Raw genomic sequence first — 12,416 nt, 5'->3', positions numbered from 1 at the left:
GTGCAGAGCTCTCTACCAGTGAGTGATGCACTGAGTTGGTTCCAGGAAGTGCTGGAAGGAAGTCCAGTAAAAGCTTTTCTTTTATTGATCTCGTCTGTCTGTGTGTGTGTGTGTTTTTAGTTCGCTAAAAGCCTCATGAGTTACTGCCTATATGCACCAAATGCTTGCATTTACATACAGTAGAATCATAAAAAAAGTGTTTTATTTATTAATCTCATTGGGTTTTATTCTCACACTTTGGTTTTGTATCATTTAGTTTCCATGTTGAAGGTGATATCTATACAAATAAGTTCCTTAATTAGTTAGTTTATTTAGTCTCTGCTGGCTCAGATGCAGAGTTTGGACGGACAGATCTGAACTTAACACTGATCCAAGAGGTCCAAGTCCAAGTGTTTTTAACCTGTTTTAATTGTGCCCTGAATTACACGCTTGTCAACTTATAATTTTGCAAGTCATGAAAATTTGGCGTAAAACTGTTGAAGTATAAGAAAATTAGAAAGACCACAAACCCAAACGCTGCATATGTAACTTTTTCTCTCAGTGACTGAAGCTAACGTTACTGAAGCTAACGTCAAAGAACTTCCATGAGTAGAATATGATGTGATGAAAGGACCAGGGGTCGTTGGATTAACCACACACTAGATAGTAGCAACCAAGCAATGAACGTTAGCTTAGCATTACGACTTTAGACGAGAGATGTAGAAACACAGGCCACGTAACATCACCATAAAAGACAAAATACATGACAATACAAGATATAAAAGACACACAAAAATGGATAAATAAGTAAAAACAGATTGACTATAAAAAGTCCAGAATAAATAGTAACTTTATATAACTAAGACAGCCTTACTTCCTTGGGCAGGTCTTTCCAGAGCCTCGGGGCCCCAACTGCAAAAGCTCTGTCCCCCTTTAGTTCAAAGTCTAGACACAGGCTAGACCCCTGCCGGAAGATCTCAAATTACGCCTAATTTATAAGTAGGAGCCAAGCCACGGAGAGCCTTAAAAGTAATCAATAAATCTTAAAATCAGTCCTAAAACAAACAGGGAGCCAATCTGAAATAATATCCCATGGGGTGGAAGCGGAAGGAGGGGATTAGGAAGGAGGACTCTCTATATCTCATAGTAGCTCTACCATATAAAAAAACTACTACCTTAAAAACAGCTATGGTTTGTCTTTGTTTGGGTCCATTTTACAGTTTTGTGATGTTCTCATTCTCTTGGAAAACTGGGGAAATTTACTGTGGAACAACATAAAAGGTTTGAATGGCAGAGGAATTTATTTAGTAAATCAGCAACACCTACAGGTAATTTCTCTGGCGTCTTCCCCTGAAGCTCCTGGCCGAGTGGGATATTTATTTTTGTTAATTAAGGGAAAGGCTACTGAACTATTTTTCCGATCAGCTGGATTTTTTTCTTTCATGTTTTCTCATTTAGTTTGGTTTATAAATTTTTGATTTATTTTGGGCTATTTCAGCTTTACCCTTCTGTAGTTGAAGCATCTCTCCACTAGAGGTGCTCTTCTCTCCTCAGAGCTTCAGCTGGGGGTGGAGCAACACCTTCTCGGGGCGGGGCTTTGTGACACAGACGGCCAGCTGAGCCCAATCACAGCACAGCTCTATGCATCCGCTTCCCTGTGGGCCAATCACAATGGGCCAGAGGAAGCCAATGGAAATGAGGAGAGTCTGCTGTTAGCCAATCAGGAGAGAGGAGTGGCAGAGAGCGCCAGTTCAGGGGGTAAAACTTGTTTTTAGACAGAAAAACTTACACACTTTGGCCGGCAGAATACTCCAAAATAAATCACATTTTGTTTTCTCCGATCAGCACTAAGAAAGAAAATACTTAGGGAAATATACGATTTGAGTTATTACATGGAAGTTAGACAAAAACACACCGCAAGCAACCACTAACATGACACCGTTGGTCTGTCAGCGGCAGAGACCAGCCTGTGGTAAATGACACCAAAGGGAGTGCTTTTAGGAGTTAGGTTATTTGGAGTATACTGTTGGCATACACACACACACACACACACGTTTAATTTCATTGACAAAATTACACTGAACAATAACCAGCAACCACTATAATATTTCGCTTGACAACAACAAGCTTGACAATATTTTTCTTAATTATATCCAAATTAATTAAAATGTAATAATAATAAAAAAATAAGATACTACCAGTTAGCTGCAAACAACATTTCATTTGGTGAAGCTGACGGTTTACATACAAAACAAAGCATATACAATAAAGAAAAGGTTAGCTGGGCACGAAAATCTTTCACAAATCACTAATTCAGTGTTTTCGTTTTGTCAGAAAGAGTTTGCATATATACAAATTAAAACTGCATTAACCAATGTTTATTTATAATAACACGGAATCAAATGTAACATGAAAGGCTTGTGGCGCCCAAATCAAAGATTAATTAAAATTCTGCACCTTTAAAAAGGACCTTTTTAGTCTCTTTATACTCTTTAACACCTGCAGGCAGCAAACACGCTCTGATAAAGAAACTGTATACCAGTTGTGGAGGATTTTGATCCTTTACTCAAGTAAATGTATGTCAGCATAATCAGGAAAATACACAAAGTATTAAAAGTACTCAATGCAGAAAAATGTTAATGTTATACTATTATAATGATGAGATTATTGTTGCTCATTCATTACTGTTAAAGCAGGATTTTACTGTTGTACTTGGTTGAGGTGGAAGTATTTTATATCTACACTGCAATTTAAGATTATTTTCATGATGGATTAATCTGCTGATTATTTCCTCCATTAATTGATGTTTATTTATTTGGAAAAATTCTGCAAAATAGTGAGAAATTCCGCTCACAGTTACCCAGAGGCCATTACAAAAAAATTTATTAAAATAATTCAAAAGGAAAAGCAGCTAATCTTCACATTTGAGAACTTAAATTATCAAAAGAGATGCCAATACATTTGTTCTTGTGTAAACTGTAGTTTTGTTACAAACTAAACTACCCATCATATTTTGCAAACTATTCGTATGTTTAGTGTTTAAAAACCTTAATTTGTAAAGTCATTGTAAAGCTTTCAGATAAATGTAGCCAATAAGTATTTTTTGCCTCTGAAATGTAGGGAGTAGGAGCAGAAAGTGGCATAAAAAGCAAAGACTCTTGTAAAAGTACCACAAATTTACTGTACTTGGTTACATTTCACCACTGCGGTACATTACCTGCCCAAAACCAAACCATAGACAGTCAAAGTTGGAACATCTAGCAGCTTAAGAGCTGAGAGGAGAGTGAAAATTGAATCAGGCAGATAAAAACTCAACTCCAAATGAATAATGTTGCTCCGTGTCCATAAACACAATATCCTAGTTAGTTATTAAACTTAAAATTGATAGATGCAGCTTTAAGGTTCTGTTGCCCACAAGACCATGTACAAAAAAAAGCAAAAAATAACAATCTCTGAAAAATAAACAATGCACACACTCACTCTGTTACTAATAACTCTCTCTCTTTACATTTCCACAATAACACTGTATGTTGTTCTTTTGACTACTAACAGCACTAACTCTTCTCTCTCTCCCTCTTGTGGCTTTGCATTATTTTCCTAACCCCTTTTTTAAATCCTCTTTTAACCCCTCCACCTCTCTCTCTCTCTCTCTCCATCTTTCTCAGATTTGTCATGTGCCCACAAAAAGGAAGCGTCCAGTCCCGACTCCGTCTCCCGATAGCCACCTTCGCTCACTTTTCATCTCTTCGTCTCTCATTTACCAACTCTTGCTCACTGCTGTTCATCTGAACCTCATTAACCCACTGCTTCACTCTTGAGCTACACATAAATAACGTGTGATTTAATTAGGGTTGGGTATCGTTTAAATTTTAATCGATTCAGATTTTACTTATCGAATATCGGTTCCGATTCGTTTCACCACAGATCTTGCCAGCGCTCGGAAACCTTCATCTTTATGTTCCCCTTCATGATTAAAGTGAAAGGCGTTTCTGTACTAGAGAAGCATTTCTGGGGACTCGCATCTAAGAAAAATATATGTTGGAATCATTCATTCGTTCAGGTCAGCTCACCGGTGTTTTGTAGCCGAGCGTGAGACATTGCTATTGTTAACTGTAGCTGGGAGACTGCAACACATTGAACACGTTGTGTTCTTCCAGATTCATGCCGTGTTGAAGTAAATGACTTATTGTTATGCGTCATATTGGAGCTGCTTCCTTCCTCAAATCTCCTTACTGCAGGTGTTGCATTTTGCTGTGTCGTTCTTCTTTTTTTAGTGAAGCTAAGCCCGACTTTGGAGCGTTTGCTGCGGTCCGTCATGGTCCAGGAATAGAAACAGTTGCAAATCTGGTAACAAACCGGTTCTCGATACCCAACCCTAGTTTTGATTTGGCAACAGCTTGTACTTTCTTTCAAACACACACACACACAGATTTTAGTTAAATATACTATCAGTCTAAATTTAAATGACTGTAATGGTGAAGTTTTGCTTGTGAATAAAGATGTATTATATTGAAACATTTACTGAATGTCTGACTATTCTTTAAACTTTAATAAAAGTCTTTGTTTAGTTTAAGTCCTTCATTTTAATGCTAAACATATTGTAGTATTTGATGGATTGCTTTATGTTCATGGTGGTCTTTGCACTTTTATGCACCAGGACATTAATACACTCAAGTCTGAAAGCTAAAAAATGTAGCATAAACCCAAAGGGGATAAAACTGAACATTTGGACATCCATTAAGAGATTAAAACGTTAAGAGTACAGCTTTGTTTGTGTACCAGTTACGCAGCAATAAATAGCATTACATGCCGACCCTCCTTGCATCTGTGCGACCCTACTGTTTGGAGATTAACATCCCCTGTCACTGCATTAACAGCTGAAATCTCTTGGTGGGTTTGTGAATGAGTGTGTGGTTTGTGCAACACTAGTCCGGGTGTTTTTATCACATCGCCCTGAGAGGCAAAATGTCCACAGATGGGATGAAGAAACGTGAAAGAAGAGGACGGAAAGAAACAAATGGGATGCACCATAACAACGCAGTGTGTTTTCAATCCATCAATACTTTGGATTCAAATGTTTTGAAGTGATTTATTTCTTGCTTTCCATCATAGATAGATATGATAATCTCTTTGGTGTTTTGCCCGTTTCTTGGATTTTGTTGGTATTTCCTGTCGATGCTGTGTCCACTGAACAGCTGGAAAATTGAGGATTTATAGAGGGACTTTGTGAATTTTTACTCTTTAGCGCCAAAAGCTCCTAAGGTTTATTTTGTGAAATATACTTAAAGCATCAAAAGTAAAAGTACTCAATAGTGCAGCATGGTATCACTTTAATGTTGCAGCTTGTGGAACTGATTTTAATGATTTAATATTCTGCGGTGTAGCTTAATCTATAATAATACATGATTTATTAGTTGATTATAACTTGAATTGATCTAAATCTGCAAAGTCATTTGGTCATTTAGTAATTTAAGATTTAATGCAGTTAAGTAAAAAGCCTCATGTAGCTGATTAGATGTATAAAGTAACACCAAAAGGAATTACTCGAGTAAAGTGCAAATACCTCAAAATTGAATGTATTGTACTTGAGTAGATGTACTTAATTACTTTTCACCACTGTATCTGATATGTACAGTATATTTAATATGTATTTTTAATTCTTTCCTTTTGTTTTCTTTTGCCTTCTTGTAAGCCCATCAATATTGTTTAATTTCACATTTGTGTGCTTGTGTAGGTAAGCTGAAAAGCTCTGTACCCGAGGAGGATGAGGAGGAAACCAACCCTCAGGGCGATTGATCCAGGAGAGACATCTCAACACAAAAGAGGCAGCAAACTCATCTTTGATATTCTGGACAAATCAACTCAGACACACTCTGGCATCCATCCAAGTGTAGCACCTACATGACAAGACATTGATCAACACGACTCCACACAAATTGTCACTGACTCTACGGTTGCCTAATCATGCTCAACAAAATCAAAACTTACCATTCTTTGCCGTGTTTTAGTTCATCCATACAGTGGAAATATGATTTTCCCTCTAACGAAACTGATAACAATTCACTGCCATCGCAACAGTTAACCTCTAACAGACGCACAGCAGCCGCCATTTTAACACTTTTGGCGGGAAACTTAGAAACCTTTGGAGTAATTTGTTCTGATGCTGAGAAACCAACAAAAATAGAGTGTAGATGCTGTCATTTCATAATTTACACACTGAAAATAAAGTTCAATTTTATATTTGTGTGCTAGCTAACTGCTAGCTACCGGTGTAGCCAAGATGGCTACCTAGCAAGGGTGAACTACACCTGCTTGCTAGTTAGCAAACAGCTTAAGCTTATTCACAGTTGATTGATTTTGAGTAAACTGCTCAAATTAAAAACATACAATGAAAATGTTGATGGCAATAAATTAAACCAGCTAACTTTAATGTTTACATTCACATAGGCCTAGTTAGTATTTCATGACAGCTAGCGACTGTTATTGTGATGGCTCACCTGTAGAAATAATGCAGGTTTTGTTCTCCAGGATAACCATATTTGGTGGCTAATCATTTGGGTCACTTCCTTCCTCAAGCTTTCCTCAAAATGCCAGGAATTCACAGGTGGTTAACAAAACAGTAACACCTGAAAAAATAGGCAACTGTAGCTACTGGAATACAATACAAATGTAATGCAATAAATACTACCATAAGCTTTTAGTTCATTGTCAGTATCGATTCTGAAGGAATGTGCAGACATATTTACATTTATGCTAATGGTCCCACCTGTGTTTTTCCTGAAGTCAAAATGTCTGGTGTGAAACAAGTCTGTTAGATTGCATGTTCTAGTTATTTTGTTCCAGCTTGGATAAAATAACAATACGAGTTTCACAGTGTAGAATTTGCCATTTATCAAGCAGGCTGTTCTGCAACATGCAAAGTAAAATATAAGTGTACATTTGACCAGCACAGATTTACATTTTTAAATTAACTGGATGAGGTGATAAATCTGATTATTTCTATGTATTTTTGTCAATAAAGGGTAGGGGGATTCTTTTTCTAATCTGTAGTATATATCCTTGTGATAAAAAAACAACAACAAAACAACAGCAGCAATAAAATGTCAGGATAGATTTTATACATAATAGATTAACATCTACATCTTTAACACCGATTCGCCTTCATTCCAGTTTTAAGGTATGTGTTTTCTTGGGATGCCCCCTTTTGGTGGCCTCTATAAGATACATCAGGATTTACTGGATTTAAATAGCTGGTTTCATAATGCCGCCGCAGATGTAAATGATCAGTCACATGCTAACAGTGCTTTCTCTAGTAGAACATTTTGTTACGGATGCCATGAAATGGGGACGAATTTTGTGTAAAACCCAAAATGAAATAAACACTTGCCAATGAACAGGTGCAGTGTATATTCCTTCCAGGTACCTATACCAGGTGTTTCAGCAATGCACAGGGAAATATAAATTTATACACCTGTATTAGTTATTGTTTGGGTCCACTTTCTTTTTTTAAATATATTTGATGTTGTAAACTGGTGAAGTCGCCGTTTTCTAAAGGCATTTTACTATTTATTATTAGCTTTTGTCAATTAAGTGAGTGTTGTAAGATTAATTTCACACCAAAACCAAATACACCTACTAGGCTATTAATGCATTTGTTTTGAAATAGTTAAATTTACTTTTAAGTGATGAAAGTGGCACTGTTGAGACAGTTTTTGTGTTACCAGTATTTAAATAATTTACTCTAGTAAAACAGTAGTGATAACACATTTTAGCAACACTTTTTACCTAAATTACCTGTAAATATAGGTATATAGTATATATTTAAAGTATCAAAAGTATGCGTTTGTCAGAATGGGTCCTGTCAGTATTGTAGCATATTAATGGACCATTTTTATGGATGTATGTAAAACATTTAATATCATAGCTGGTTGAGGAGATAATTTTAACTACTTTATTTACTTCTGGGTAATTAAATCTTCACACTTTATAAAACTGATCAAGTTTCATTTGTAAAATCTGAAGATTAACTCCAAACTATAACTGTCAAACAAACACAGCAGAGTACGAAGTACAAAATTTGCCTTTTCAAATGTACTCAAGGATTGGGCTTACAATACATGGCATTAATTATCAAAATGAGTCTGTTCAAATTAAAGCATTACCACTTACGAGTTCTCACTTTACCACGTCAGCCGTGTCCATGTGCGCGAACCACCTTCACACACTCACAGTTCAGGTCTGACACAGCCCTAAAATTTATTTTATTCATATCATTTAAGTTACATGGTGGAATCAGAGACAAAAAAAAAGGGGTTAGAAAGAAAACAGCAACCATTCAACATCAAATGGCAGAATGTGTCTGTGAATCGGTCCTCACATGCTTATAATGCATACTACTGACTGAAATATACAGTAGAAATAGTACATGTAATCTACTGTAAAGTGTAGACACGTCATTTACTACATTTCAGTGTATTCCTGCTACGTACTGCAAATGTGACTTCACTTTGCTTCTGGATTGTAACTTTTAAACAGTCCTCTGTAGTACGCAGTATGAGCTTTCAGATGGAGCCCTGGAGTTAGTTATACATTAGCAGAGGGCTGGCATAAAGGGAGCATGGTTTGTGTATGTGTCTCAATATGTAGCCCTTGCCATGACTTGATTGAGGACCGAAAAATGTCAAAAATAAATTAGACTGCACCTTGTAAAAGTCATCCGTCTGTCTAGCTGGAGGCCGTCTTTCTTAAAAGGTCCCGTACAACCATTGCAAAAACGTTATCCGCTCATCTGGAAAGATCATTTGAGGATGCCCCATCGACCAGTTTATAGATCCAGTAATAACATCACCAAGTGTGTGCATATGTTGCAGCTCCAGATTTGAGATCAATTCAGATTTACTTTCTCTGTGGAGGAATTGGTCACAAGCTACTACTAACACATTTATCTAGCCACTGCATGTTGATGGTAGACCTTCAACAGCTGTTGGGGTAAGGTGCCTTTGAGCAAGGCACTATCCCCCCTGCTGCTTCAGTAGGGCCTGTCGGTGGCCAGCAGTACAAGACTAAAAATTAAGACACAGAAAAGCTAAATTTCCCTCGATAAAGATGAAAGTTTCCTCGTATTTTCAGAAGCTGCAAGAAATTATTTAACAAGAGATCATATAAATTATATTTTGCACTGGCATGTTTATTTCTACTTTACATCATTGGAGAAAAAGAGTAGCACCTACTGAACCAATACTTAATTGGGAAAGTTGACTAACGACAGCTGTGAGGAATATTTGCAGGTGTACCAGGTTTCTGTCTGCAGCATGGGGCGCCTGCTCCACGCCTTTACTGTAGTACTACTGCAGTATTTTTAAAAGTTTGTTCCCACTGTAAAAGTTCTAGTGTCACCACTTATGTTTAGCGATCGGCCCGCAGGGGCAGAATGTCTATCGTCCAAACCATCCCGACACTTAAAATGACCCATAAACACCCAAACACTCCACCACTTCCAAGCCCTGATACACAATTTTTAGTGTCAACACATTTGGCAAATTGTCATAATCATTGTCGTCATCGTAAGAATAACAAAAAAAAAAACATTAAAAACAGACGAGTTCAGTTCACATCAAAGTAGAATACAGATATTATATCTTTACCCACAAAATGTTCATGTTACAACTAGCTTGAAAAAGAAAAAAAAACAAAACATCACCATGTTATACAAGTCTGTCTGTGTGTGTGTGTTTGTGTGTTTGTGTTACCTGTGAAATGTTGTAGTTTTATATCTGCTCAGGATGTCTGTCAGTGTGTGTGTGTGTATAAGTGTAAACTTACATTAACAAGCAACATGTCTTTCATTATCAACACAGGAATCCTCACCCGCAAAAAAATAAAACAAAAACCCACATCACATCAGAACCATTTGCATTCCCTAAGTAAGCATCCAAACCCATCACCACATAGAAGATGTCAGCTGGCCACTAAAAATCTCAAATCTTTCATCGAAAAAACAAAAGGAACAAAAGAAAATAATATTTTAGTGTCAACTATATATATACTATATATTTATATTTTTCTTCTTTTATACCAACCAAACATATGGTATATTATGTGTTGCTGTGGTTATGGTCCCTGGCAACATCATGAAAAAGTACAATGATTAAAGTAAAGACACTGATCCCCCAACTTCATCCAGCTAGTGTGTTTATGTTCATATTTGTCCAATTTCGTCAGATTTCGACATCTTTGTGCACTGAATTGTAGGTGTTTTGTATGTCCTTTTGCCGTTTAGTGTTATTTGTTCTTGTGTTTGGAGTGGTTTAAATAAAACACGTTTAGTGTGTCAACATTTTTTTGTCTGAATAGTACACTGAGGCATTGTAGGCATAGTTTAGTGTGTTTAGTTTGTATTTAGTGTATGCTGTTAGTGTGTATTTGTTGCTGTGTATGCATCTATATACGAGCGCTGACGCTCTGATGGCAGACAGGATTGTAGGCCTTCGCTGCGTGTTTAGTGTGTGTCTATGCGTTAGCACTGATGCTCTGTTTATAGACAGCGTGGTAGGCGTTTCGCAGCAGGACATAGGGGAAACAGGACTCCAGCAGATCCATGGTCAGGAAGGGAGACTCCTGCACAATCTGAAACACAAGAGACAACACAGACAGATGGTCAGAAATATTAATATTTTCATTTTCATAGTGTCACTCCTAACGCATCAGTAGTAGAACCACGTTGGTTCCTTCTTCCACGCAATCAAAATTATTAAGCAACATATCAACATGTAAAACCATTCTTTAACACCGAACTGTTTTCATTTGGTTAAACAAACTGTGTTTACCAGGTTAGTGCGGTTCATTTTGGATTGGAGTGAAAGCTGTCACGGGTGCAGACCAAACAACCGGACTGAGGTTGAACTCGCTGGGTCGGTTCGTTTGTGGTGGGTACGTCATCCAACTATCATTACAGGGCTCTACGGTTCGAGTATTTCACTCTCGTATACGCTGCCATTCGTTCAAAAGAGACTGACCATAGGGAGCAAAGGAGAAATCCCAGCCCGCCGGTCGCTCTATGGGACGCTTGAGCAGCCCAGTATACAGAAAAGAGAGTCGTCTGCAGCTGAAGCAGCAAGACAGAACACAAGTCCTGTGTTTGACCCGTCCATCCACCCTAACTGTCTCGAATACCTGGAATCTGTAACCATAATTACTACGGCCACTAGAGGACACTGCCTCAATGTAAATATGGGTCATAAGAAGCTGCTTGCACAGACGACCTCTACAGACATTTTTCTGGTGAAGACAGGCTGCTGCTTTTATTCCGCAAATCTACAATTTCACAGTAATACCTTCCAGAATAGTGTTGTACAAGAGGCCTCTTTCTCATCCTGTAATACGCAGTAAATTTGTATACTTAATACTAATAATGCTTATAAATCAGTTATTATCTTAGTGAGCGCTTTGTGACACCAGAGATAGAAATACACTCATTACCTGCTGTCAGTCACTGCAATTAGATTCTCCACGTGGGTTAAAAAAGTGATTGTGTAAAATGAATTGAACCACAACTAAAATACAATAATGGCAGTTTTCTTTCCCCTGGTCTGGACCAGCTGAACCAACTGTGTGAAGTCACTCTCTCACCATGTCCAGCAGCAGGTAGACAGACTCTCTGTTACGCGTCGTCATCTTGTCCGTCTCCTGGCCGATTTTCAACAGGCTGGACGAGGCCAGCTATGCAGACAGACACAGAAAAACGTGTTAAGAGAGATAATCTTCATCTTCAATCTCTTCTCTTTTTTTCCCCCCATACGTTATGAGCGAATATATAAAATGTCAGCAATATAAAATGTGAATCGTTGTGCGTTTCCATCAGCCACCTATAAGTAACTTAAAGAGGCTGTGACACGATCATAGAATTAATGGTGCAGCAGTACCTCTGATACAAGCCCTAAGATGGCATTTGTGTTTATTTATTTTTATGAGTGGCTTTGTCTCTTTTGATACTCTTGATTCTACTTTTGTACTGTGTACTTTATGGTGTTTTTATCATCTTCTATAGTGACACAGACATGCAACAAAGTGCCCCCATCTGAGATCAAACTGGCGAAGTTGTGTTTACATATCCCCTCCAAGAACAACCGGTACAACATACCAATACAAGCATTAAAATTAAAGATGTTACTCGTCTCCATTCCAACATATCTGAGCTACCTTGCGCCAACATTTTAATAATAATTTCAGCTTGTCCTTTACTCATATAAAAAAATGAGGGTGTATCCCCTACAGTCTGTAGGTTTACATGTGCACACAATAAATCAGGTTATACAGGAAATAACTAGGTTATGACAGTGAAAGACAGTATTGACATGTCAATCCATGTGCACATGCAGCTGATCAGTAAGCAGTTAACCTTGGCTTGCTTATTTTAACTGCAGTAGTGATACAAGAAA

General features: G+C 37.6%; 2 protein-coding genes across 3 annotated transcripts in view; one reads left to right on the top strand and one right to left on the bottom strand.

Annotated features, from left to right (window-relative positions):
* Positions 1-7,373, top strand: part of ppp1r1c (protein phosphatase 1, regulatory (inhibitor) subunit 1C) — an 18,765-nt gene extending 11,392 nt beyond the window's left edge. Inside the window, exon 5 of the mRNA XM_046064651.1 lies at positions 5,714-7,373. Within this exon, the coding sequence (XP_045920607.1) occupies positions 5,714-5,775 (62 nt within the window). The 3' untranslated portion in view covers positions 5,776-7,373. The remainder of the gene's footprint in view (positions 1-5,713) is intronic.
* An 837-nt stretch (positions 7,374-8,210) lies between these two features.
* The window catches only part of nckap1 (NCK-associated protein 1), a 37,849-nt gene continuing 33,643 nt past the window's right edge, over positions 8,211-12,416 (bottom strand). For both annotated transcript variants that reach the window (XM_046064645.1, XM_046064646.1), the window contains 2 exons: positions 11,608-11,697; positions 8,211-10,605 (listed from right to left, as the gene is read on the bottom strand). In XM_046064645.1, coding sequence (XP_045920601.1) covers positions 10,489-10,605; positions 11,608-11,697 — 207 coding nt within the window. In that variant the 3' untranslated portion in view covers positions 8,211-10,488. The remainder of the gene's footprint in view (positions 10,606-11,607; positions 11,698-12,416) is intronic.

The sequence above is a fragment of the Micropterus dolomieu genome, linkage group LG12 (genome assembly GCF_021292245.1).
Source record: "Micropterus dolomieu isolate WLL.071019.BEF.003 ecotype Adirondacks linkage group LG12, ASM2129224v1, whole genome shotgun sequence".
In the NCBI taxonomy this organism is placed as follows: Eukaryota; Metazoa; Chordata; class Actinopteri; order Centrarchiformes; family Centrarchidae; genus Micropterus; species Micropterus dolomieu.
This window is presented reverse-complemented; position numbering and strand designations above follow the sequence as displayed.